The sequence below is a fragment of the Pteropus alecto genome, unplaced genomic scaffold, assembly GCF_000325575.1.
Source record: "Pteropus alecto unplaced genomic scaffold, ASM32557v1 scaffold146, whole genome shotgun sequence".
In the NCBI taxonomy this organism is placed as follows: domain Eukaryota; kingdom Metazoa; phylum Chordata; class Mammalia; order Chiroptera; family Pteropodidae; genus Pteropus; species Pteropus alecto.
Genome location: NW_006442107.1, coordinates 13,460,823 through 13,485,438, shown reverse-complemented (window position 1 = coordinate 13,485,438; position 24,616 = coordinate 13,460,823). Strand labels below are relative to the sequence as shown.

The window sequence follows — 24,616 nt, the reverse complement described above, 5'->3', positions numbered from 1 at the left end:
ACCTGGGGAGATTATTCTAGATTATCTAGGTATGCCCTAAATCCAATCATAAGTGTCCTTATAAGAGAGAGGCAGAGGGAGATTTGATATATACAAAAAAAAAAAAAGAAAGAAAAAAAGAAAAAAGACAGATACAGAAATTAGAGTGATGTGGCCACAAACGAAGGAATACCAGCAGCCACCAGAGACTTGGAACAGGTTAAAAAACAAAATTTCCCCTAGAGCCTCTGGAGAGAGTCTGGCCCCACTGACACCTTGATTTTGGCCCAGTGAAACTTAAGTTGAACTTCTAGCCTGTAGAACTATAAGAGAATAAATTTCTGTTATTTTAAGCCACCAAGTTTGTGGGAATGTGTTATGGCAGCTATAGGAAATTAATATAACCACCAATCACAAATATGCACTGAGGGCTTATTATGGAAGTGACCCTGTGCCAGGGGCTGGGGATTCAGCTAGGAAAAGGAGTCAGGATCCCTCCCCTTAGTTTACCTGAGGCCATGAGAGGTGGTCACCAACTAAAATTAAAATTTAGTTTAATCAACTACTTTGCAGCTATTTATACATTTTGTCAGAGTGGTAAGTAAAAATTAAAAAATATCCAGTTACCTAGGATAAAAGATGAATTGTCTTTGTAATTGAAATGAAGGTATGTGATATTAAAATGTCCTATCAATTTTATCCAAAAAGCAGTCTCTTGATAGAAAATCAGTTCTGTTGGCCAGGCAATTAATGGAGGGAAAAATGGACTTTCTGAATGATTTTTTAAATAGTTAAAATATTTATTGAAGGCATCTTTGTATGGGCACTTGTTATGCATTATTTCACATAAGCCTTATAGCCACTCTGCATTTTCATTTTACATAAGAAGAAATTAAAGATGAGAGATGGTGCATAACTTCCCCAAGGGCAGAAGATTGGAAATTATATATCCTGGCTTGTCACACTAGTTCCTGGTTATTTTTTATTCTTTTAGAATCCTTAAGACAGCCTGTTAGTTGGAAAGTCAGCTATGCTGTTGGGCCCAAACATGCAGCACAGACTGAACCAGGGGTGGGCCTGGTGAGTGGGGAGCCAGTCAACCCCACCTTGACCAAGTCCAAATCCTAGAGGCCTGGTTGTGAAGAAGGTGGCAGCACCATCTAAATTCCTTTTGATAAAGGTTGATAATCATGCTCAAATTTCACGCCAACTATTAATAATTGCCAATCCATTCATCTACCCACCCAGCCATCTACATCCAGCACAAGCAGGAAAGGTTCAGAAGCCCCGAGGCATCTATTGTGACATTATGATGGAATGATTCCCATTTTGCTTAGTGAGAGGATAAGGTGAGAGGTTAATATGGTTGCTGATACTTACCTGAGAGAGGGCCAACCCATTTATGTTTTTTTATCGAGCACTATTTAATTACTGTCTTTAAAAAGAGTTTTAAGATCCACCCGGAGAAGTGCAAATTTATGATTTTGGGATTTTGTAGTTCAAACACCATTTCAGCTATTGACATAGTGAAAATTGTTCCTGACTACTAGATTAGCAGCAATGATTTGTTTCCAGAATGTTTTGTAATTTAAAAGGACAGCATTACATGTCCAGGAAAAATCAACAGGCTGGGTAAGTAGAAGCAACAACTAAGAATGAAAAATAGCACATTCTGGCCATCACTGAGGAATAATTGTGACACCGCAGTCCATCAGGATCACGTCAGATCAGTGGGTGCTGGACCCACTGGATGTCCAGGGCTCCATGCTGCAGGTTCCCTGCTTGTGGCTGGTGTGGCAGGAAGAGGTTTGTATGTGCCAGTCCCCGAGTCTGCAGAGACTCACGCACACTTACCTCCTCATCTCCCATTGGAGGGGCTAGACAACTGCTTCCTGCTTAACACATTTTCTTCTATTCATTTTGATAGAATCTATAAATTATCTGATTTAGGTGGGAACGTGAGCAAATGCGTTTGATCAGATATAAAAGATATTCCGTAGAGGATCTGCACAGCGCATTACAAATGTGGCATTTAATCGACCACAAGGTAAGGAGGGCGCCTTCTGTTCCTGTGTTAGCAGCAGGTTTTCCTGGACCATGAGGTCACTGTAGTCCTTGGACTACTCAGTTGACCCAGCTAAGCAGAGACCTTGGCTTTTGCTCTTTCAGAAAATAAACCAGAAAGCTTTTTCCTTTAGAGAGCGCCCTTGCCTCTTAATAGCCTCTGCTTAGAAATGCTTTTAAGCCTTCACTGCTCTCTAAGAGGGGGCTCCACTTAGGGACAAACAGATACTTCTGGGCAGGGAGCTGGGAAAATGAAGCAGTCACCTTTTCCAAAAAAATACTTGAATTATGTACTCAGTGGAGTAATTATGTGTTTGTAAACCCCAACTTTCAAATAAGAAGATCTGGCTGCCCGGGAAAGCTTTTGTAGCCGCTTTATCCAGTCCCTGACAGAGAGGGTCCTTGATGATATGCTGATTTAGGTAAGGTCATTTCCACTGGAACTCAGCACATGGCAGCTGGTGGTAGACCTGACTGCAGAATTAGAGCAATCCAGTCAACGTCAGAGCCTTTTTTAGTTTAAAAGATAAGGCATTAGATTGGAAGTGACTAGAATAAAGGAGTCCATTCTCAGCTCGACCCATCCTCAGACATGCAGTCTCGATGGAAGGAAGTGGGTTCTAATTCAGCAGCCCCTCTCAGCAGGTAAGAAAAAAATAACTTGTCTCTTTTTGGAAGAAAAACCGTCCTGAAATTGTAGGGCTGTAAAAATTTAGACGACTTCCTAAATCAACATGTTTAAAGGTCACTGTTGGGTTAAACTGTATAAGCTCGTGTTTACAAATGAGTGTGACTTTTTTTTTTTACATGACAATATAGGGGTAATTTTTATTTTATTATATAACCCACATAAAAACCAAGGCCTTCAATGGCCTAGTTAGTACTTTGGTATGACCAAATATTCGTTGTGCGCTTGACTTTCTCCTGTTTTTAATTGATATTATAATATTGAAGGTGATTTCCCATTTTTAAATGGCCTTAAACACGAATTGTGAAGATAGTAATTAAGGGCATGACAGTCTGTCTTAGAATCAAATATTTTAAAAAAAAATAGTTTTCGTCCTGAGTTGCTCAATAAGCTTACATTTTAGAATCTCAATACTGTACCAGAAATTGGGGCTTGTGAGCTGGAGACACTTGTGGGAGCTGTGCCTCAGGAACCACAAGGCATTTAAATGCAAACCCTCTAGAGCAATCTGTACCCTCACCTCTATCCCAAGGGATGACGTTTACAAAAACACATTTAAAGTGTAAAGATGGGAACTGGAGACTTGGTAATGGTAGGCTGCTTTCCCGTCTTACTCATCTTGTCCTTACTCGTTTGTCCCTCACTTGCAGCTTTTGCTTGAGGAATGAGGTCTCTTAGTTGGACTTGAACTATTCTGAGGGCTGTTTGTGTTCCTGTCCTGGTCTTTAAGGTATTCTTTGCCAGTATTTATGCTGTGAAAAAAAGGTAACTTAATGATCACAGGAATAGCAGGTACTTTTGAGAAATGTCATTTCTTGAGCAATCATTTCTGAGGTCAGAAGGATGTTTTCAAAGCCAGGCCAACCAGCTCCCTGGGAGGGCAAAGATGAGCTGCTTTAAGATGCAGAAAATCTGCTCCTTTGTTTCTCTCCGCTTTCTAGGCTGGAGACCATGCAGAGGGCTAGAGGCTGAGCTGCTGCGGGGCCTTTGCCATGTGCGTGCAGCAAAGCCCAGACTCTGCATCCCATTCTGCAGCCAGGATGGCCCCTTTTCCAAGATGTGCTGACTGATCCCTGACTTTCCCTGTAAGCCAGATATTTTTTGTAGAGTATATCAAATTGGAAAAGATGCTGTCTTAGAAGAAAAAAAGGTGTTTTAAATTATGTAAATGTCCCTGTTCATTGTTGAGTATAGCATGTTATAAAAGGGCTTTGCAGCAATTATTCTGAGAATTGTAATGTAAAAACAAGTCTCATGGTCCAAGAGAGGGCTGTCCAACAATATTTTCTGTGATAGGAATGTTCTGTACATGCACTATTCAATGTGGTAGCCACTAGACGTTATGTGATCACTGAACTCTTGAGATGTGGCTAGAGACTGAGGAGAGTTTTAAATTTAAGTTTTAATGGCTACCTGTGGCTACTTGCTACTGTATTGGACAGCACAGGTCTGAGAACACACCTTTGCATGTACCTGTGGCTAGTTGCTACTGTATTGGACAGCACAGGTCTGAGAGAACACACCTTTGCATATACGTGGTTGCTGTTTATTCATTTTACGTCTTTATGTAAAATTTGTGTATAAAGTTGCTTTGGACTGCCATTTACTCCAAGAACTTAAAATTGTCTAAGAAACTATGTCTACCTGCTGCCTACACTGTGTTCTGAGCCATGGTAATTCTTGTCCTTAAAGGAGAATTCTGTGATAGATGTTGGGTGCTATTGTATACACTCTTCTTTCCTGAGGCGTTCAGCCATTTATTTTCATTTTATGACACCAGCAGTATATCTTCCTTGGGCAGTTTAATAAGAGTCGAGCCTATTGAAAACAAAATCTCATGGGTGTTTTTTCCCTATGTACCCCACTCAACCTACTTGCCTGAAGTCTTTTGCCAGGAATGCTCCCTTCTTCCTTCCCCGGGGCCAGCTTCATGGGCATGTGGCCCGGGCAGTCACACAGGACCCCTATTTGGTTTAATCCTCTCCTCTATCTTGTAGTTCTTAAACTGATCTTTGAACTTGTATTTTTAAGTGAAGTCTGATGAGAAAAAGGAGCATACACTTGAGCAGATGAGATATGTATAATATGTCCACTGTTCCTTACTGGCCACTCACTCACAGCCTTCGTGACACTCATGAGCACAGAATTCCAGTGGCCCACCATGCGTGAGTTCAGAGAGATTCAAACTACAAGGTAAGAATGTTATGAATACAACCGAGTAAGTGGCGATGGGGAGGGGGCACTGAGAGCCCCCAAAGGCTTTGCTTTCCATCTGAACCAGGCTTGATTTGAACATGAAAAGAAGGCAACGGCATTCTAAGTATAAATGACCAGGGAACCCTAACATATCCTCTTACTCATGTCACTTTCCTGTACTGGCCACCATTTGTTGAAAATAATGACACAGAAGAAAAGGAAAATGTATGAGAGCTCATAGTTTTTCTTTCAGTCCTTATCCATCAGTAAGTTGAGAGTATTGATGTAATGTGTATACATCAAAGAGGGAAATAACAGTTGAGCTGGTGTTGTGCAGTGTTTCCATGGTTTTGGTCAGAACACGTGCAGACGATACATATATGTAAGTATGAAACACAAATTGTGTAGTTTTGGTGATTCTACATATGAGTTAAATGCTCTTATATTTGCATCTAAAACTGGAACTAGACAATATAAAGAATGTTAAAATAAATGCTAATAATTTAAAATTTTAATTTTTACTTAGAACATTAAAGAGGAAAAAAAAAAACACCATGGAAGGAAAAACATTTTAGCGCGCTTAATGGTAGTGTTTTCCTGATTTTTGAACAAGAGGCTGCGCATCTTCATTTTGCACTGGGTCTGACAATTAGGCAGCCAGTTCTGCTCTTCACTGCTCCTTTATCAGAACTCCCTTCTGTCTACAGCCCTTTGAGGACCCCCACTGATTGCCTGACATAAAGGGCACCGTTGCTCTCGCGGCTCCTCTGCTGCTTCACTTGTGAAATCTAGAACTGAATCAGGACTGAGAATTCATTCAGGGGCTCCACAAGTACTAAAGAAGATACCTGCCACTGGGAGATGACACGACATCTCAATTCCCCTCTGACCTTGCCTTGTCTTGGAGAAGCACCAAATGCTGGAATCTCTTATCTGGCACTGACGGTTCTCCCTTTGATTTGATCAGTTTTGGCAGAAAAAAAAAACTTTTGGACGACTAAATTTCAGCTACTGTCCTTGACAACTTGGTCCCTCTCTGTCCTTTTCTGCCACTCCATGAATTGCTGAACAGCTGTGAGTAGGAAGAACAGGTGGAAAGCTCTTGTCAACAGTGACTGGTTTCATCAAATCTCTTTGTGAAGAGTCCTGCAAAGCAATGCTTGGGAGTTTGATTTTAGATAGCTGAAGTATAGCAGAATCACTTCTTAAAAAATAAAAAAAAACAAGAAAGATAATTTTGGCAAAAGTGCAAACATCACAACACAAAACTGACAGCAAGATACTTTATAGGAAACGGAAAAAAAAAAGAGTATAGTGAAATTTGTGGTGAAGGATATAAAAAACATACAGTTGTATTTTCAAGAGTTTTCACAGAACATTATGACCCACCAAATTAAGGTAGGTCATTCTTTAACAAAAGTTAATGGCAAAAATTAACCAATCTGAGGAAAAGCAGTGTGAAAATATTCTAATGCAGTGCTGTCCAACAGACTTTTCTGTGATGATGGGAATGTCCCATTGTCTCTGTGCTCTGTGGAATCCACTACCAACTGAACACTGTAATGCCTCATGGGTCAAAACCAGTGGTTTCTTTGGGAGGACTTCTCTAACCACTGTTGAGGGGTATAAGGTTGCAGTTGGAAAGAGGAAAACCTTTAACAGGTCTATTTGATCTCTTAAATAAGATCTAAAATTCTTCGTGGCTTCCAGAGGCAGGGGGTGACACAACCTGCTGTGGCGGTATGAGGGAGGGCTTTGGGGGAGACCTGAGCAGGCCCTTCCAACTCCTGGCTAATGCTAATAAGAGTGAAAGGCCCGGGATTTTGGTCACTTGGGAGGAGGCCTGTGGTTCCACACACAGAATCTGAGGCTTGGGCCATCCCTGGGGAATCTGCATGGAAATCATTGCTGTGGGGCTGGCAGGGAGCTGGAGATAAGGGTGCTCACTTCCGGACAGGGTTTCCAGAGCCTGAGGAGGCTTTAGAGGTGGAGGGAGGACCTGAGGGCCCTTTTTGAACACCTGCAGGCTGAACAGGCCCTTTCTTTTTGGGGACTAAGATCTTGTTCTTGCTCTTGAACACTCTGCTGGGATCCAGCCTGTTCACAAAGGAGTCAGTCTCTTCTGTCAGCAGGTTTGTGCTGTAGGTGATGGGTTTATACATGTTGAACCATTGCTGTAAGGCAGAATTGAGAGAGAGGGTCACAATCCAAAGGGGAAATGTCCTATTTATGCTCTTTAGTGGGGGTACGGGGTAGAGCTGGAGAAATGAGGTAAAGAGAATAAGTTTTTATGAAAAACTGCCTTGAAAGTATATTAGCACTTCCTTTAAGTGAAAGTGATGACATACATTGCTTTATGAAGTCTCATTACTTTAGGTCTCACGCAGCATGAGAACAAGAATCTGAGTAAACTTCCTTCCTTCTGATCTAGTGAGTCTTGAGCCTGGGATGCTAGGTCTCAAATCACCAGGAGACAGTGTCCTTCTAACTGTTCTTCCCTCAAACCAGCTACTGCCTATCAAGTAGATTTGGGAGAGTCTGCAATATAAACCAGGCACACCCATACTTCGGAATACTTCATATGACTAAAAAGGACAGCTCTCTACATACTGATGGAATGAGCTCCAAGATGGAGTGTTAAGTGTAAAGTGCAGAACAATATGAACTATAGATTGCAATGTGATTTAGAAAAAAGGAACCAAAAACAGTATGCGTGCATGCATGCTTTACACGCAATAGTGTATCTTGGTAAGGGTACACAAGAAGCTGTAACAGTGGCTGCCTGTGGGGAAGTGCATTTGGAGACTGGAAAACCAGGGAATAAGAGACTGACTTTTCAGTGTTCCTGTGTGCATGTAATGTGTAGCTAAAACCCACAATCAGACCTAAGCCCCCAATACAATGTAATTAGAAAAAATTCCCCAGGTGATTCTGAGGATCAGCCATGTTTGGGAACCACTTGTTTAGGTCAGTATAAAGTGAGGTTGTCTACCTACAGTGGAATCACCTGCCTTGCTTATTAAAAATGCAGGTTTCTTGACCCCATCCCAGATCTCCTGAATCAGATGGTGAAGCTGGAAATCTGCAGTTTAAGCATTTCCTCAGAAGATTCTGATACATCCTACAGTCCGAGATGATAGGTGGTCCTCCCTTACCTTGGCCTGTGGGCTAATGCCATAGTTGGTGAAGGCATACTGCCACTGGGGCAGGCCCAGGTGGGTGATGAGCAGGCGATAATAGGCAGTAAAGGTCTCTGTGAGAAAATGCCAGTATAATGCTCTGTCCAGGAACCAGATCTCGGTGTCTTTCGCTAATGCTGAAATAGTAAATAAATGAAGGAATGGCTTAATACATTTTTCCTTTTATCTGTAAAACCAATATATACTCATGTTAAAAAATATTCGAATAGTAGAGTGTATGTAAAATATAAGTACAAGTTCTCTTTCTTCCCTTCTAAGACCTCAGTCCCATTCTCCAGTGGCCACTATTACCAGTGGCTTCTTTGGTATTCTTTTACAAATTCTTATTTTCTGATTGATTTATTTTTTATGGTGACTTTGGTTAATGAAATCCAATAGAAGGGGTCAAATATGTGGTGACAGAAAGAAATCTAACTATGGGAGGTAAATACATAATGTAAATATATATATATGCCTGTTAAAATGTATAGTTGAATTTTTTACAAATTCTTGATCCATCAGTCCACTGACCTATCTGCTGGGCTTTGGCCATCTGTGCTTTAGGCTATCTAAGCCACATTTTTTCTGTGCAGAATCAGTACTTCCCCCTCCTCCCCCCCGGTGGGTATATACTGTGTTCTCAGCTTTCTTGACTGGAGAGAAACTGAATGGCCCTGGCTTCCTGAAGAGGTCTCTGTCGGGAATGAGAAGTGCTGTGAGAACTCACCCTGGAGGAGGCCAGCTCAGCTCCCTCTTCCTGGGAATCCTGCCTATACCGTTGTGTGATGTCCTGGTTGAGCTGAAGCAAGCACTGTCTTACCATGTGCTTCTGACCTTCCATTCTTACTTCTGTAGGTTTCTCCTAGTTCATCTCATGTCGAAGAGCTGTCACATCTCCCTAAGTGGCCTCCATCCTCCAGTCTCTTCCTCTTCTCAAACTCCTTGTGGTCACATATATTTTCATTGAATCCTGCCATTCTGCTAGACCTTGACACCCACTCTCTTCCAAGTTATGTCCAAACTCCTACGCTTGGCTTTCAAAATTCCACACGAAGGGGGAAAGTTGGCCTTTTGGCTTCATCTTCTCATCCACAGATAAACCATGTGGCTCAGGAAACTGGAATGATTTGCCATTCTCCACACACTGGTTACATTTTCCCACTGCGTGACTTTTCCTCATGTCTCTTTGCTTCGATGCCCCTTTTACCCCACCAGCATGCCCCCCAAACCCACCCCGTATCTAATTCCTACCCATAATTCAAGATGCAGTTCAAAGGCTACTTCATAAAGATTCCTCCAGCTACAGACTATCTCTCCTTCCCCAGAGGTAAGGTAAATCTTGGTGTATCTTCTCACCCCTACCAGGCAGACAGCTGTGTGAAGAAGGCTAGGCCAGGGGGTGGCCACTGCTTAAGGTACCAGAGTCTACTTCTCTTGATTTCCTATCTGGGGTCCTGGAATGAGGTCTAGTAATTCAGGTTTTTATTGCTGTTACCTGGCCTACTTAAAGAAGTACAGAAGAAACAATGTTTTTCCTGGATGCTTTTCTAATATATGAGCCTGCTGGAGGAGTTATAAACAGAATGACAATTCTAGTTTTTATTCAATGATCGTAATCCTATTATTTTGCAATAACTCACAAATGATGATAGCTTAAAAAGACTCTAGTAATTCGTCTAGAGGGGGATACTCAGAGAGGTCTTGGCACCTCAAGAGACCTGGTGGTGTCTCAGGAGGTCAGGGAAGAATGTGTCTTTTGTGTGACGGCTGGAAAGCAAGGTCGGCCAAGGCCGTGCCCGAACTGTAGGATCATGCTTGTCAATGATTCTTACCTGGTTTCCCTTTTTTGTAGACAAGGCAAACCTTCCCATTCCCATTGCAAGAATCCAGCTCAAATATCACACTGCGGGAATCAAAGTGAGGCTTCTCTGGCTGGTTCTCATTGGCTGCAAAGCAGAAGTTAATAGTAATGTTCAAACATACTCAGCTCAAACTTATTCATCCAGCTTTGCTAGGATGAAAAAATGGGGGCAAAGAGCCTTATTGCAGACATACTCTTAAATATTATTTTCAAACATGGGCTAAATGAATTCTGTGCTCTAAATGCCCTGGATTTTATCCATGGTCTAAGACTTCTGTCTGGGATACCCGATTACCAACACAGTGTCATGGCATGTTGGGGAAGGTGGCGTGAGGAAAATGAACTGAACTTCTTGGGAGTGGGATTACATAAAGGCAAATTAATCTTAATGAACTGATGTTGACATAACTTTTTTCTTCTTCTCAGATAACTACTTTTCCCTCATTTACAGCATTTCATGATTTTTTTTTTTATTAGAACCCCTTTTCCTCAGTCTAAAACGTACATATTTAATTATAATGTTATCATTAGTTGTGTTATAATAATGGTAAGTCTGGCTCAGTTAGAAATACCTTCCTAGAAATAAAAAATTATGGAGTAACAGAAGAAAGATAAATTCTTAGAAATGGAAGCATCAGAAACCTCTCCTGCTTCTTTCCTTACAGCTGTTATGCAATAAAGATTAGTGTTAGTGACTGGGATGGAGAGTTTACAAACCTAGGAGAGACTGGATAAAACAAACTATATAAAAATATTTCTGATTTATATGTACTCATAAACATAGATAATTTTACATAAATGCATAAAAATTTAATTTCTAATTAAAAACATGGTTTTTTTTTTTTTTTTTTTTAACATAGCTTTTCCCTCCCCTAGAGGTTATACCTTCATATTCTTCTTTATCTCATATGGTCCTAGACAGACATATAAGAATATATTTAAATTCTGTTAAGAATATTTGTCATATAAAAATGAGATATCACATACATTATATCTGAATCTTGCTTTCTGTGCAGTAATACCATGTGGAAGGCCCTCTGAGGCATTTGGTATAATTCTTTTTAATGGCTGCCTGATAGTCTGCGGGACCAGCAGTACCCTAATTTATCTTATTCACCTGTCATTATTCTGCTGCGAATGCTACAATAATCATCTCTGTATTTGTACTTATGTTCTGCTGTTTTCATTACAGGCATACTTCGTTTTACTGTGCTTCACTTTATTGTGCTTCTCAGATGTTCCGTTTTTTTACAAATTGAAGACCTTCCACCAGCAGAAAGATTGACTCACTGAAGACTGAGATGATGGTTAGCATGTTTTAGCAATGAAGTATTTTGTAATTAAGGTATGTACATTTTTAGACATAATGCTGATGTATACTTAACAGACTACAGTATACTGTAAACACGGTTTTTATATGCACTGGGAAACCAAAAAATTCCTCTGTCATTGAGTCCTGTGAACTCAAGCTGTCTTCATCTAGCTAGGCTCTTAGCTTTGACTTTTCAACTCATGGAGTGCAGTAGGTTCTACTTAGATTCCCCTCCCGAGTACACTGTAGACTGGAGACTCTGGTAATAAACTATAGTTCACTTCATTTGTTTCCTATTTCTCAGCTCACTGTCCTTTGTTGCCTGATAGTCAGTGTCTTGAAACTCATTGATTTATGTATTTTTTGTTGTTCCAGGTAGGATACACCTCATCTCTGCTAATGCATCATGGATGAAACTGAAAGTCTGGATGGGAGGGTCCCGCCAAGTTTAGCAGTCCTGACTGATGCTGACTGAGATCTGCCCTTAGGTGAAAAGTTATAAAAATAGGAAACTCATTCAGGGTGGTTCCCTTTTGCCACCTGCAGATGCCACTCCAGTTTCTGCTTGTTTTTGGTGTTCCTCCAGTCCTTTTAGGTACTTGTTTTAAATTTTTTTCCAGAGTTTATAGAGTATTATTGGCATAAGTCTAATAAAAGGGAGACTGCCATTACCAAAAGCAGAAGGACAATATTTGAATTAGTTTTCCTCCAAATCTGCAACGTCACTGTTATTAGTTCCTCTCTGGAATTTTGCTTTGGTTTTATCTCCATATGTACATTAGCATATTGTTTTATAGTCTCTACCTAATAATTTCACCCTTGGGAGTACCAGTGAATCTCTGTTACTTGTTATTTGTACTGGTTCTTGTTTATGGTGTATTTTTTCATTTTCTATTAAGAATTATTTTTTGAAAAATCATTTATAAGAACAATTTGAGTTGTAGAATGTTATCTTCCTTAAGGTAGAATTTTCTTTTTATATGACAGCTTTATACTGAGACATAATTCACCTACCATACATTCACTTATTTAAAGTGTGCAATTCAATGTTTTTTAGTATATTTACAATCAATTTTAGGACATTTCTCTAGAATGAGCTCTTGTTTCTTTCTGCCAAGTGCCTGAAGAGATTAGTAATCTGGAATCAATTTAGTCCAATTTGGGGATTTAACATTTTCTGGGACACTCAGATGCCTTACACCAGAGCTTCAGTCCATGTAAGAAGTGCTTACTTCTGGTTTATTCTGTCTTCTAGGGTATGGAACCATCACAAAGGTAGGGTAGTTTTTATGGGTGCCATCTTCTGTAGTTCCCGGATTCCATTTTATTCCCCTAGTGTCACATATGGGTCAAAAGGAATCCCAAATGTCGAGCCTCTTCTCTGGATTTGTCTTCTTCTAGATGTTTATCTGGTACTACCTCGTCATCTTGTTAGCTCTTTGATGTTTTTAGAAAGATGATTTTTTACTTTGCCCTGACTTTTCAGCTGTCTTCACCAGGAAGGCTCCTCTGAATTAGCTATCTACCATTACCAAGAGAGGATATCTCTTCATCAGTTTAAGTATGTTCATGAAAATAACACAGATGAGCTTTGCTTTTTCTATCAAACTGACAATCTGTTTTTCAAAAGAGAAAAGTCAATCCCAGCATATTCAATATGACTGTTTTATTCTCCTTCATGTTAGTTATTTTCTTTCTTCTTTTCCTTTTTTCTAATGTGATTCAACATTCCCTATATTAGGTTGGAGATTTTAATGTAGTTTTTTTTTTTTTCTTTAGTGGTTATCTTCATTTGTTTGCATGACTGGATTCATATGACTCTACACTTACTTGAAAACAATATACCATTATTTCCCTAACCAAGTGTGGTATGCAGAATTCTAAGATGGTCCCCAAGATTCTTGCTTGTCGGTATACAGACCTTGTACAACCTCCTTCCCTTGAGTGTGGTCAAGACTTGTGAATATGACATAGTAGTCATCCCTTGATTGGGTAACATTATGTGAAATTCTGTTGTAGCAGAGTGGAGAGAAATTTTCCTGCTGGCTGAGAAGTAAGTTGCCAGAGGGTCATGTGGCTAGAATATGAGGGCAGCCTAAAGGAGCTGAGGGTGATCCCTGGCCAACAGCCGGCAGGAAAACAAGGTCTTAGTCCCACAACTGCAAGAACTGAATAAGGCCGACCACCAGTGAGCTTAGTCGAGGCTCCTGTGCCACAGATGAGATCACGGCACCAGCTGATACCTTGATTTTAGCCTGGTAAGACCCTAAGCAGAAGACTCTGCTAATCTATAACTGAATTCTTAACTTGTGAAAACTGTCAAGATAATATATTTGTGGTGTTCTAAGCTATTAAATTTGTGGTAATCTGTCAATAGAAAACTGATAAGACATTCTTGTTTCTTTCAACAAGGTGTACTATTTCTTCTCTACAGTAGGATGAAATCTTCCACTTTTTGCTTTTTTTCTTCTTTAGTCCTACATTTTCTACTATGAGGACCCCTGGAACATTTTTTGTATTAATTGTTAGGGCTTCTGTAACCAAGTCCCACAAACTGAGTGGCTTCAACAGAAAAATGTTGTCTCGTGGTTCTGGAGGCCATAAGTCCTAGATCAAAGTGTTGGCAGAGTTGGTTCTTTTTGAGGGCTATGGGGAAGAATCTGTTCCATGGCTCTCCCCTAGTTTCTGTGGTTTACTTGAAACTTTTAGTTTTCCTTAGTGTGTTGAATTACCACCCCACCTCTGCCTTCATCTTCAAATAGCATTCTTCCTATGTCCTCGAATTTTCTTTCTATAAGGACACCAAGTCATACTGGAGTAGGGGTCCACCCTACTCCAATATGACCTCATCTTAACTGTGATTCCATCTGTAATGAGCCTATTTCTAAGTAAGGTCATATTCCTAGATACTGGGGGTTAGAACTTCAACATAAGAACTTTCTGGCAGCAGAGGGCACAATTTAACCCATTACACTCTTACTTTTTGCCTCTCTCATTTCTTTTAGGTTTAACTAAGACAGAATAGTACATTTTGAAATTTTTTTTTAGTTTTCCTTAGTGTGTTGAATTACCACCCCATCTCTGCCTTCATCTTCAAATGGCATTCTTCCTATGTCTCCGAATTTTCTTTCTAACCCATTACACTCTTACTTTTTGCCTCTCTCCTTTCTTTTAGGTTTAACTAAGACAGAATAGTATGTTTTGAAATTTTCCTTGTACTAGGTCCTCTTTTTTATATATATCCTTATGTATAAGTTATACAACACATTCCTAGACATTATATTTTTTGTTTTTGCTGTTCCAATTGAGTATTTCCCACTGCCTTGTCTTCCAGATCACTGAATCGGTCCTCCGTGCCTCTCTCCTTTCTTTTAGGTTTAACTAAGACAGAATAGTATGTTTTGAAATTTTCCTTGTACTAGGTCCTCTTTTTTATATATATCCTTATGTATAAGTTATACAACACATTCCTAGACATTATATTTTTTGTTTTTGCTGTTCCAATTGAGTATTTCCCACTGCCTTGTCTTCCAGATCACTGAATCAGTCCTCTGCTTCATCTAACCTGCTATTGATTCCCTCTAATGTATTCTTCATCTCAGTTGTATTGTATTCTCCATTTCTGACTGTTTTTTTTTTTTTTTTATGATTTCTATCTCTTTGTTGAAGTTCTCAATAAGGCCATCTATTCTTCCCCTAAGTTCATTGAGCATCCTTATAACCAGTGTTTTCAACTCTGCATCTAGTAGATTGCTTGTCTGTATTTCACTTAATTCTTTTCCTGGAGCTTTGTCCTATTCTTTCATTTGGGACATGTTTGTCTCCTCATTTTGGCTGACTCCCTGTGTTTGTTTCTATATATTAAGTAGATCTGCTAAGTCTTTGGGTCTTGGCAAAGTGGCCTTACATAGTAGGTGTCCTTTGGGGCTCAGTGGGATAGTCACCCGGGTCACCCAAGCAAGGTGTTCCAGGGGTGTCCCTTGTGTGTGTCCTCCTGTTGTAGTTGAGCCTTGATTACTAATGGCATGTCTATGGACAGAGGTGACCCTCAGGCTGACTGGCTCTGAGGGCCACCTGTGACTACAGCGGAAGAGCTTTAGTGCAGGGGCTGACTCTATGGAGCATGAGTCACTTTTGTGTAGCTCTGGTGCCAGCTAAGTCCACCCCTCGCGTGTCTCATTTCTGGAGCTGGCTGGGTGGTACTCTGGTGTGGTCTGAAACTGGACACTGGGTGTGTTGGTTCTAGAGTCTCTTGGGAGTGGATCCGGTGCCAAGGTCAGCTGCTCTTGTGTTGAATGTGGAGGAATTTGGGAGAGGCTACACTTGAACCAAAGCTTGCTGCCACCTGTGCCAGGCTTGAGACCCTTTAGTGGGCATCATGTGAGCTGAAGCCAACCACCACATGTGCCAGGCTTGTGGCTGCTTAGTTGAAGCTATGTTCCAAGCCAAGACTGGGTGCCACTAGGCCAGGCTTGGGGCTATCTGATGGGAGTTACAATGTAAGCTTATCCAGGTCTCCACTTATACTGGGCTTAGGACCACTTAGCAAGAGGTACAGGGCACAACAAGGCCAGCCGCTGCTTCTCTGGGGTTTGTGGATCCTTGAGAGATTTTAGGCAAGTCTGCAGTGTGAGCCGCAGTAAGCGCCTTGGGTGGGGCGGGGTCTCAGAGAATCACTAGGGCAGAGCAAACGGTGTTAGCCAAGTTAACAGAGACTCAGATTTGGTGCCCATCTGTGCCGGCTGGCTGTGTGAAGAGAGGGTTCAATGAAGGAATGATGGTGCCTACCAGCATTTCCATCCCAGGAGAATGCTGCTCTGATCCCTGCCCTTCCAGTCCTGAAGCTAGTCAATTTAGTTCCTCCCATAAGTCCCTGGTACTTTCTGAGCTGCTGTCCCGGTGCTGGGGCTTAGAGTGAGTGAGTTGTGAGCAAGAAAGGCCCTACATGGGTCCCTCAAGAGGACAGCCTGGGTCTCCAGCAGCCTGCATCTCACTTGGAGGTAAAATCCCTGCTGATTTTCACACCCAGATGTCATGGGGACTCCTTTTTCCTGCACTGGTGCCCTGGGCTGGGGAGCCTGGTGTGGGGCTGTGACACCTTGCTCCTCAGAGGGGACCTCCACAGCCAAGATATCCCCCCCAATTTTTAATCACCACACATGGGTGTGGGACTAGCCTGTTCCACATTTCCACCCCTCTTACTAGTCTCGCCAAGTCTTTACATCCTTATAGACTTCTGTTCAGCTAGTCTTTGGGTGGTTCTCGATGGCTGTTCTCTAGTTTAGTTGTTATTTTGACGTGGTGGGAGGAGGTGAGTGGTGTTTACCAACTCTGCCATCTTGACCTGAGTCAATACACACAAACTCTCTTTCATTAAGAGATTCACTAATCCCTTGTTTTCCTTCTTTATGTATCCACATTTAGAGATCACCATTCAGCTTCGTTGTTTTTTTTGTTGTTGTTTAAAGTATTTATGTTCCTGAAGTTTTATACACACTTTAATAATTGTCTTCTGATAATCTGAGCGTTGTGTTTGATCTGCATATCCAGGACACTTGATTTTCACTCCTTCTCTATCAGAAACCTGTATATACTTTTTCTAGTTTCCACTGTTGCAGGTGAAAAGTCTGATTATTATTACTTCAAGAGTAATTTATCTTTGCCTAGAAACTTTTCCACATCATGTAATGCCTATGTATTTGTTTTCTCATGAATCAATTTGAGTCTAGGAAAGCCCTTTCAATCTGCAGAGAAATATTTTTATAAGTGTTATTTATTGCCTTTCCATTTTTTCTTTTTCTCTTTACTGGGTACCTATAATTTCAACGGAAGGTCTTTTGGATTTATTTTCTATTTTCTTACCCTACCACCTTTTCCCTCATAATTTCCTCTTTCACATTTATGTGTCTGTGTTTTTAGATATTTCTTGCACTTGATTTTTCCAACTACTAAATAACTCAGGTCTCAATGTTTATACTCTTCAATTCCTTTAGTCAGTTGTTTAATTCGAAATCTTTACTTTTTTTCCATAAGAAGTCTTTGTGCTATCTTAAATGTCCTTAAGTGTTATTCTTCTTTTTATTTAGGGTTTAATCTGTGTCCTTTAGTAGTTTTATTTCTCTGGTTGTATAATCTGATACTTCTTCCAGACTGCTGAGTCTCCAGAATATAGTCATTATTTTTCTATTTAGGCTTAATGAGATGTAGGTCTAGCTACTGGACTATCACAGAAGCATGAACCCAGCAAGTGCCAGAAGGCCAAGTGGTTTTTATCCCCATGAATACGCAGGACGATGTGGTCTCTACTGCTAGTTCAGTCCTTTGCTGAGGCCTACTGAAATCATCTCTGGTATCTAGTCTATCTCTACTCTTCCAGCCTTAAGAGCAGGGAAGACTCAGTCTGCTTACTTGCCTTCTTTGTCTTTTAGGAGTCAGCAGTCCCCAGCACACATATGAAGTCAATGTGACCTTTTTCCAACCCTTGAGAATTCCACACATCTCAGTGGCAGCTTTTCCCAGGGGCCATCATTTTCTAGTCTTAGCTGCTGGACTCCTCCTACTCTTGTTCAACAGCTTGTCCAACTGAAGGAGAAAGGCTTGCAATGGTTCTCTCTGCCAAGGCTTCAATGAACCGCAAGGCCTTAGCACTGGAGATACAAGTTGCCTACTCAATATTCATCCTCCCTTTCTTTCTTAAACTCCAATTCAGTTTGAGGAGGCAATCAATACTGCACAGCTAAACATACCTCCTCAGATTCCCTTTCAGCTATGGGTAACCTTTTGACTCTGTTCTGGCCAATGGCTGTTGGGAGGAGCTTCCGAGAAAACTACTGTTTTCTTGATAAAAGGGAAAGATTCTGCCAAGAGACAGTTTTTTGTTTGTTTTTGCCCTTTACTCTTCTTTTTCCTATCTGGAACATAGACTTGAAGTTTGGGGATGGAGCCTAAATTCCTCAGCCATGAGGATGAAAACCATACCCAAAGGCTGGTGGTATACCAGGAAGCCAGAAGGAGACTTTATCATAGACTTTCTCAAAGAGCTACACTAGCCCAGTTCCAGATTTCTTATTATGAGAAAATAAACACCTATTTAGTTTAGACATTGTAACTGGGTCTCTGCAGCCAAATACAATTCTCACTGAATAAGTCCTTACTTGTTTTAGTTGCTCAAAGTTTTTAGTAGCCATTTGAATTATTGGCCATTTCAATCAGAAGTGGCAAAGAGCCTGGAGGAAGGAAGCTGCATTCAGACTGCCGTGCTCTCAGAAACCTCTTGATACTGAAATGTTTTGTGAAGTTTAATCTGTAACATTCATCCACTTACCAAGTATTCATTCAGTGTGCCAAGCACTAAAGTAGGTGCTAGAAACAAAGATCCCAACCCTGGCATTTTCTTCATAAAAATTTACTAGAGGCTGTTTTTACTTTACTCCCAACAGTCCTGAGAAGCCATGCATGGGAAGGGTTTGAGGGAACATATTACAGGCTGATTTCTAACTCAAAGCAGAAGTTCCCCCAGGTACCTTCTTCTGTATCATCCTCCAGGTCTGCCAGAGTTGGTGCATTAGGAAGTGAGTACATGGAAGACTGGTTGAGCTGAGTCAGTTTTGTGATGCTGTTAATTGCCATGCTGCCCAAAGGAATAGTATGCTCTATGGGAACATTAAAAAGGAAAATTACATGGAGTAACAGCCTAGTTACCATGGTCATCAGTAGGACTTCTGCTTAAGTGACCTAAGCCCAGCTATTGTTTGATTCCAGGGCTGAGGAATCTGATGGAAAGTGGAGGGAAGAGAATCAATGCACAACATGTTCTAAAGCATTAAACTTTCATGCGAAAAAAGCAACGGAGACCATGGGTGAAGAGTCCTCACTACATGTGTTAGGGCAGGGTATCAAAACAAATTTAAAAAAGGGTTGCTCAAAAGGAACTGGGAGATCTAGGATAGCGGCCCTGATTAAGTCCTTTGATGAGCAAAGGACTTAAAAACGTTTTTGCTCCTCTTTCCTTGCATGAAGGGTTATACTTTCCAAAGGAGTAACAACTTTGATTATATAACTGACCCCTTCTACTCTTCTTGTTATAAGCTTTCACGATGGAAAGTATCTCTCCCTCTACTTCATATTTCCTTATTCAGTGCAGAGAACCTGGCAGACTGCTTGCTTGAATCCAGTCTTCTGTGATGAGGGTATAAATAAAAAACAAGTAGAGTGTACATTTTCTTTATCTATTATACAGAATCCTTGTAATATAGGGTGGTGGACATAGGATGGCACACAAAGACTTAGACATCTGACTGCTAAAAAACTAGAATGGCTGAGGCAATAAAACAGCTGGTATATAGATCAGGGGACATCTAAGAAGACCACTAAAGAGGTAAACACCAGAAGCTGCCTCTGCTAGCTTTTCTGTTACTGATTTCAGCTATCCAGTAAGGAATGGGTATGGTAATGGACATATAGATAGGAAGATGGGTTGGGAGGATTAAAATGGAAAAGTATTGTAGTAATGAAGAGGGACTCATTCATAAAACCTTCATGGGACGTTTCTTTTCTGAGACAGGCTTGTGAAGGGGCTAGCATATCTGTGACATGGGCAAAGGAGAATCTGACAGTCAGTCTAGTCTCTGTCTACTCTCGGTTGCTACAAACTCCAAAGGCATGGCCATGCTACAAAGGAGGGTTCTCATATTGGTGACAAGAATGGTTTCTAGGTCACTGGAGGAAATGACTCTAAGCTAAAAGTTCATGTTAAATGCTCAGTAGTAAGCTATAAAAAGTGCCTCTGCTCATCTGTGAGAAACAGGACAGCTTTGTTAACACCAAAAAAAGGGAAACTCAGGAGGCAGAAGCAAAGGAGGGGAGAAGTCGGTTCTCCAGATTTACTGTGCAACAGAAGTTACTACATTCTCACAAACAGCATGGAGAGGTACAGGGTGCCTCCCAAGGACCAACGTAGGTCTGCAGATGTGGCTGGAGTCTGGAGGCAATAAAGGCCTCCTGGAGATAGGGAAGTCTGTGCCAAGAATGCGCTGGACTCCAGTGGCTAGACCAGGATTTCCTAGACTCTGTCTACATAGTACCTGAAACTCTGACATGCACCAAGTGGTGAGCTCCTACATCCCCAACACAAAAGCCTGTCCTAGACATATTTAATACTAAAGATAACTGCCTGCAAACCGAGGTGGTTGGTGACTTAGGCTGAAAATCTGGGAAGGAGAGAAGGAAAGGCTCTGTCTGGTCTGAGGGTCAGAGCCCTGGAGTCTTCACTATACTGGGAATGAAGGAAGGAGCCCTCTTATCACCACTATCGGCCGTCACTGCAGCGCACCCTGAGGACACTGCTCTGAGGTAGAGTCCTCAGAGGCTTTAAGTTTGAGGTGGCTCAGGATTTTTGTGTAGTGAACATTTTTTTCCTCTACCTCATTCTAATAGGAGGCCTCTAAATTGAGCTTCCAGTTAAGTACTTGGCTGGACTCTGGCACAGGCAGGGGCGGGTGTGTGTGTGAAGCAGTGATACTGTTAGCTCTGGTCACAGCTTCCGGAAATTGTACTTTTAAAGAACCTAGGAAAACCATCCAGATTCAAAGACTCAAAAGTTGTAAAGGCCCTCAGAGTTGTCTCATCTAACCTTTCAGGCAGGGAAAGGTACACCTACAGCAAAGGGGCTGACTCACCATCTAGCTTCACACTCCATGTCATGTGGAAGCCATTGGTCATCAAGTAAAAATTCTTCACATCCTCAGGCAGCACACAGTTGTTCTTCTAGAATCACAAAGGAGCTGAGTGTTAGGTCAGGGCTGGGAAAGAGGGCACAGGGCTATGCCTCAAAGCAACTGGGACACTACTGTGTTTCAGATACCCTGAATAGGAAGACTGTGATAATTATCTACAAACTCTAAAGAGTTCAGGGTCAGAATGGCAACATAGGAGGCTCCTCAACTTACCTCCTCCCACCTAAATCTTAAAAGTCCTCATCACTGACCCCCAAATCCACAGCTACATATTTAATAATTCCCTCTGAGAGAAATCCAGAAGCTAGCTGACTGACTCCTACATATCAGGCAAACAAGAAGAAATTCAGGTTGAAATGGATAGGAAAACTTGATCACAATCTCACCATAAAATACACCCTTGGCAGAGTGACACACAACTGGAAAGGAACTCACAACTCCCAAATTCTCCTTGAGGAGCAGTTTAGACCCCACATCTGGCATCCCAACTTTTAAGACTTTCACCTGAGAGATGAGTCCCCCAAAACATCTAGCTTTAAAACCCAACAGGACTTGGGTCTAAGAGACTCACAAGGCTATAGCGGACTAAGAGACAGTTCTTAACGGGCTCACATGGACTCGTCGTGGTTATTCTTCCAGTGCCCAGTGCAGAGCAGACTGAAATCATACATCTGATAATGGGTTTTTAATATCCAAGATATATAAAGAACTCATACAACTCAATAGAAAATAAACAATATGATTAAAAAATGAACAGAAGATGACGTTTTTCCAAAGAAGTTATACAAATGGCCAACAGGTACATAAAAAAGTGCTCAACATCACTAATAATCAGGGAAATGCAAATCACAACCACAATGAGCTATCACCTCAAACCTGTTAGAATGTCTATTATCAAAAAGACAATAACAAGTGGTGGTGAGGACGTAGAGAAAAGGGAACACTGGTGCACTGTTGATGGAAATGTAAATTGGTGCAGCCACGATGGAAAACATTATGAAAGTTCCTCAAAAATTAAAACTAGAACTACCATAGGATGCAGCAATTCCACTTCTGGGTATTTATCTGAAGTAAATCGAATCACTATCTTGAAAAGATACCTATACTTTATGTTCACTGCATCATTATTTACAATAGCCAAGATGTGGAAACAACCTAAGTATCCTTTGATGGATGAATGTATAAAATGTGGTACATACATGCAACAGAATATTTAGCCATAAAAAAAGGAAATCCTGCCATTAGTGGCAATACGTATGGACCTTGAGGGCATTATGCTACATGAAATAAGTCAGAGAAAGACAAATCTGTATGATCCCGCTTATATATGGAATCTAAAAAAAGAAAAACCAAACTCATAGATACAGAAAACAGATTGGTTGTTGCCAGGGGTGGGGGGCAGTGGGCAAAATGGGTGAAAGTGGTCAAAAGGTACAAATATCCAGTCATAAAATATGTCCTGGGGATGTAAAGTACAGCATGGTGACTGTAGTTAACAATACTATATTGTGTATTTCAAAGTCGCTAAGAGTAAATCTTAAAAGTCCTCATCACAGGAAAAATAATTTATAACTGGCGATGGATATTAACTTACTGTGGTAGTCATTTCACAATACATACATACATCAAATCGTTATGCTGTGTACCTAAAACTAATACAATGTTATATGTCAATTATATCTCAATAAAAAATAAACAAAAAGTCTAGTAGGCACTGGGTATGCAAATCAGAGTCACCAGTTTGATTTCTATTTGCCTCACCTGATAAGGCAGAGTAGGTGTCTGCTCTATTGTGATAAAGCCTCAGTGGAGAGCTAGCTGGAAAAGGGGCTGCTTAAGGAAATAAGCTGAGGAGCAGACTTAGAGGAACATGGTGAGAGAGGAGGTCTTAGGCAAAGCTTGGATGACGATAGAGCAAGGCAATCACTACCAAAACTTCAGACTCATGCTCTTAAATTATTTTCTGAAACAAATTTTTGGATAAATGAAAACATCTTAAAAGTAAGAGTATATACTTCTAGAGCATTTAATGCAATAAACCTAATAGTTCTAATAGTTTTTATCCTATTGTACTTTTTTATTTTCTAAGTTCTTAGAAAATAAAAAAGTACAATTTCTAAGAACTTATTTTCTAAGTTCTTAGAAAATAAAAAAGTACAATAGGATAAAAACATATATTTCATATGAAGAGCAAATCATCCAAACTTCCAATGGAAAGAAATAGCTTAGCATCCTTTCAGGAGGTATTAGGAGCATGCCCTAAGTTCTAAGTAACTCACATCTGTGCACATGCCTGATGAGCCTTCTCTAGCCAATCAAATCTTTGGAGAGAGGATGAGTTCTCAAATTCCTTTCCTGGGCCTCTTAGAATGACTTCTTGTCATGTTTATATAGGCAGAGGGGCAATATGTTAAGTCCATCCTTACTTTTGGCATACTGGACACTTTTGAGATGTGATATTGAACAATGCTATGTCAAGTTTGCTTTAGGTCATAGTCAGTCAGTTCCAGGTACCCAAGGTATGGGGAAGTTAGAGTACAGCAGGATGATCTGAGTTTACTTTCTAATTCTGCCCACTAGCTGAGTGACTTTGGGTACTGCTTAAACTCTGTGAATCCAGGTTCACGAATAATCTCTATGACTGAGTCTACAAAACACTAGAGGTGGGAAAGGGCGAGAGCATGGCAGAAGGAGAGAAGATTGGGTAATTATTATGATTTTAGGGCACAATATCTTCAAGAACTACAGGTGAGAAGCAAATTTCACACTTGTAGATGATTTTAAGCAGTGTTTTTATATTAATAAAGAGACGACAGCTGTCACTTTAATCAAACAGGTTTCTCATTTTCTTGATCTAAGAACTAAAATATGCTTTCTGGTCAGTTTTTGTTTTACCTCTCTTCGCCATCTAGTTCCCAATATCACAGAAGTGTAACTTAAAGGATTCTCTGACTCCTTGGGCTAACATATTTTCCTACTCTATTTGGAGTTTAGGGTTTGCTCCTAGTGCTTCTTGTATGGCACATCATCTGTTTTCAGAAAGAAAACGTGTGTACGCAGAATGCCTTTCTCCCACCCTTAGACACTAGCACAGGAAGCCTACAGGTATCTGTGTTCTGACAAAATCTTTGCTTCTACTGTCACCCCAAAGGCCAGCAGCCACTATGAGATTTTAGTCACTAGTGCCATCTAGTGGTGGAGACAAGGAAACTGTCTATCAGCCTTTCTTGACCTGGATTCCATGAGATCCCAGCTGAGAAGGGCTGGTGGCATTGTTCATCTTTGAAAATTCAGTAGTGATTATAACATTTATTATGGTATCGACTTCAGTGAAGAAAAAAAAATTGGTATTATTTTATACTAGTATTTTAAAAAATACTTGGAATTCATAAAAAATGGAAAAAAATCAGTGAAATCTAATATTTAATACATTTCAAATACTAATATGAACATACAAAAAGTCAAGCAAACCAAGCTCATAAAAAATATTAAGCCTGCATTGTCATTTCCATATAAATCACTGGTGACTCTGGCTCTGCCGCTTCCTTGCCGTAGACCTTACTGCTTGACAGCCAGGACTATGGCTGGGCCGCCACAGCCCCC

At 40.7% G+C, this 24,616-nt stretch overlaps 1 protein-coding gene across 2 annotated transcripts in view; it reads right to left on the bottom strand.

Moving 5' to 3' along the window:
* Positions 1 to 6,196: 6,196 nt before the first annotated feature.
* The window catches only part of TPGS2 (tubulin polyglutamylase complex subunit 2), a 27,205-nt gene continuing 8,785 nt past the window's right edge, over positions 6,197 to 24,616 (bottom strand). The window contains exons 3-8 of one of the 2 annotated variants that reach the window (XM_006919957.3): positions 21,227 to 21,236; positions 20,957 to 21,044; positions 18,803 to 18,931; positions 9,939 to 10,052; positions 8,083 to 8,243; positions 6,197 to 7,101 (exon numbers count right to left, since the gene is read on the bottom strand). In XM_006919957.3, the coding sequence (XP_006920019.1) occupies positions 6,871 to 7,101; positions 8,083 to 8,243; positions 9,939 to 10,052; positions 18,803 to 18,931; positions 20,957 to 21,044; positions 21,227 to 21,236 (733 nt within the window). In that variant the 3' untranslated portion in view covers positions 6,197 to 6,870. The remainder of the gene's footprint in view (positions 7,102 to 8,082; positions 8,244 to 9,938; positions 10,053 to 18,802; positions 18,932 to 20,956; positions 21,045 to 21,226; positions 21,237 to 24,616) is intronic. The other variant, XM_015595785.2, reaches the window with a different exon arrangement.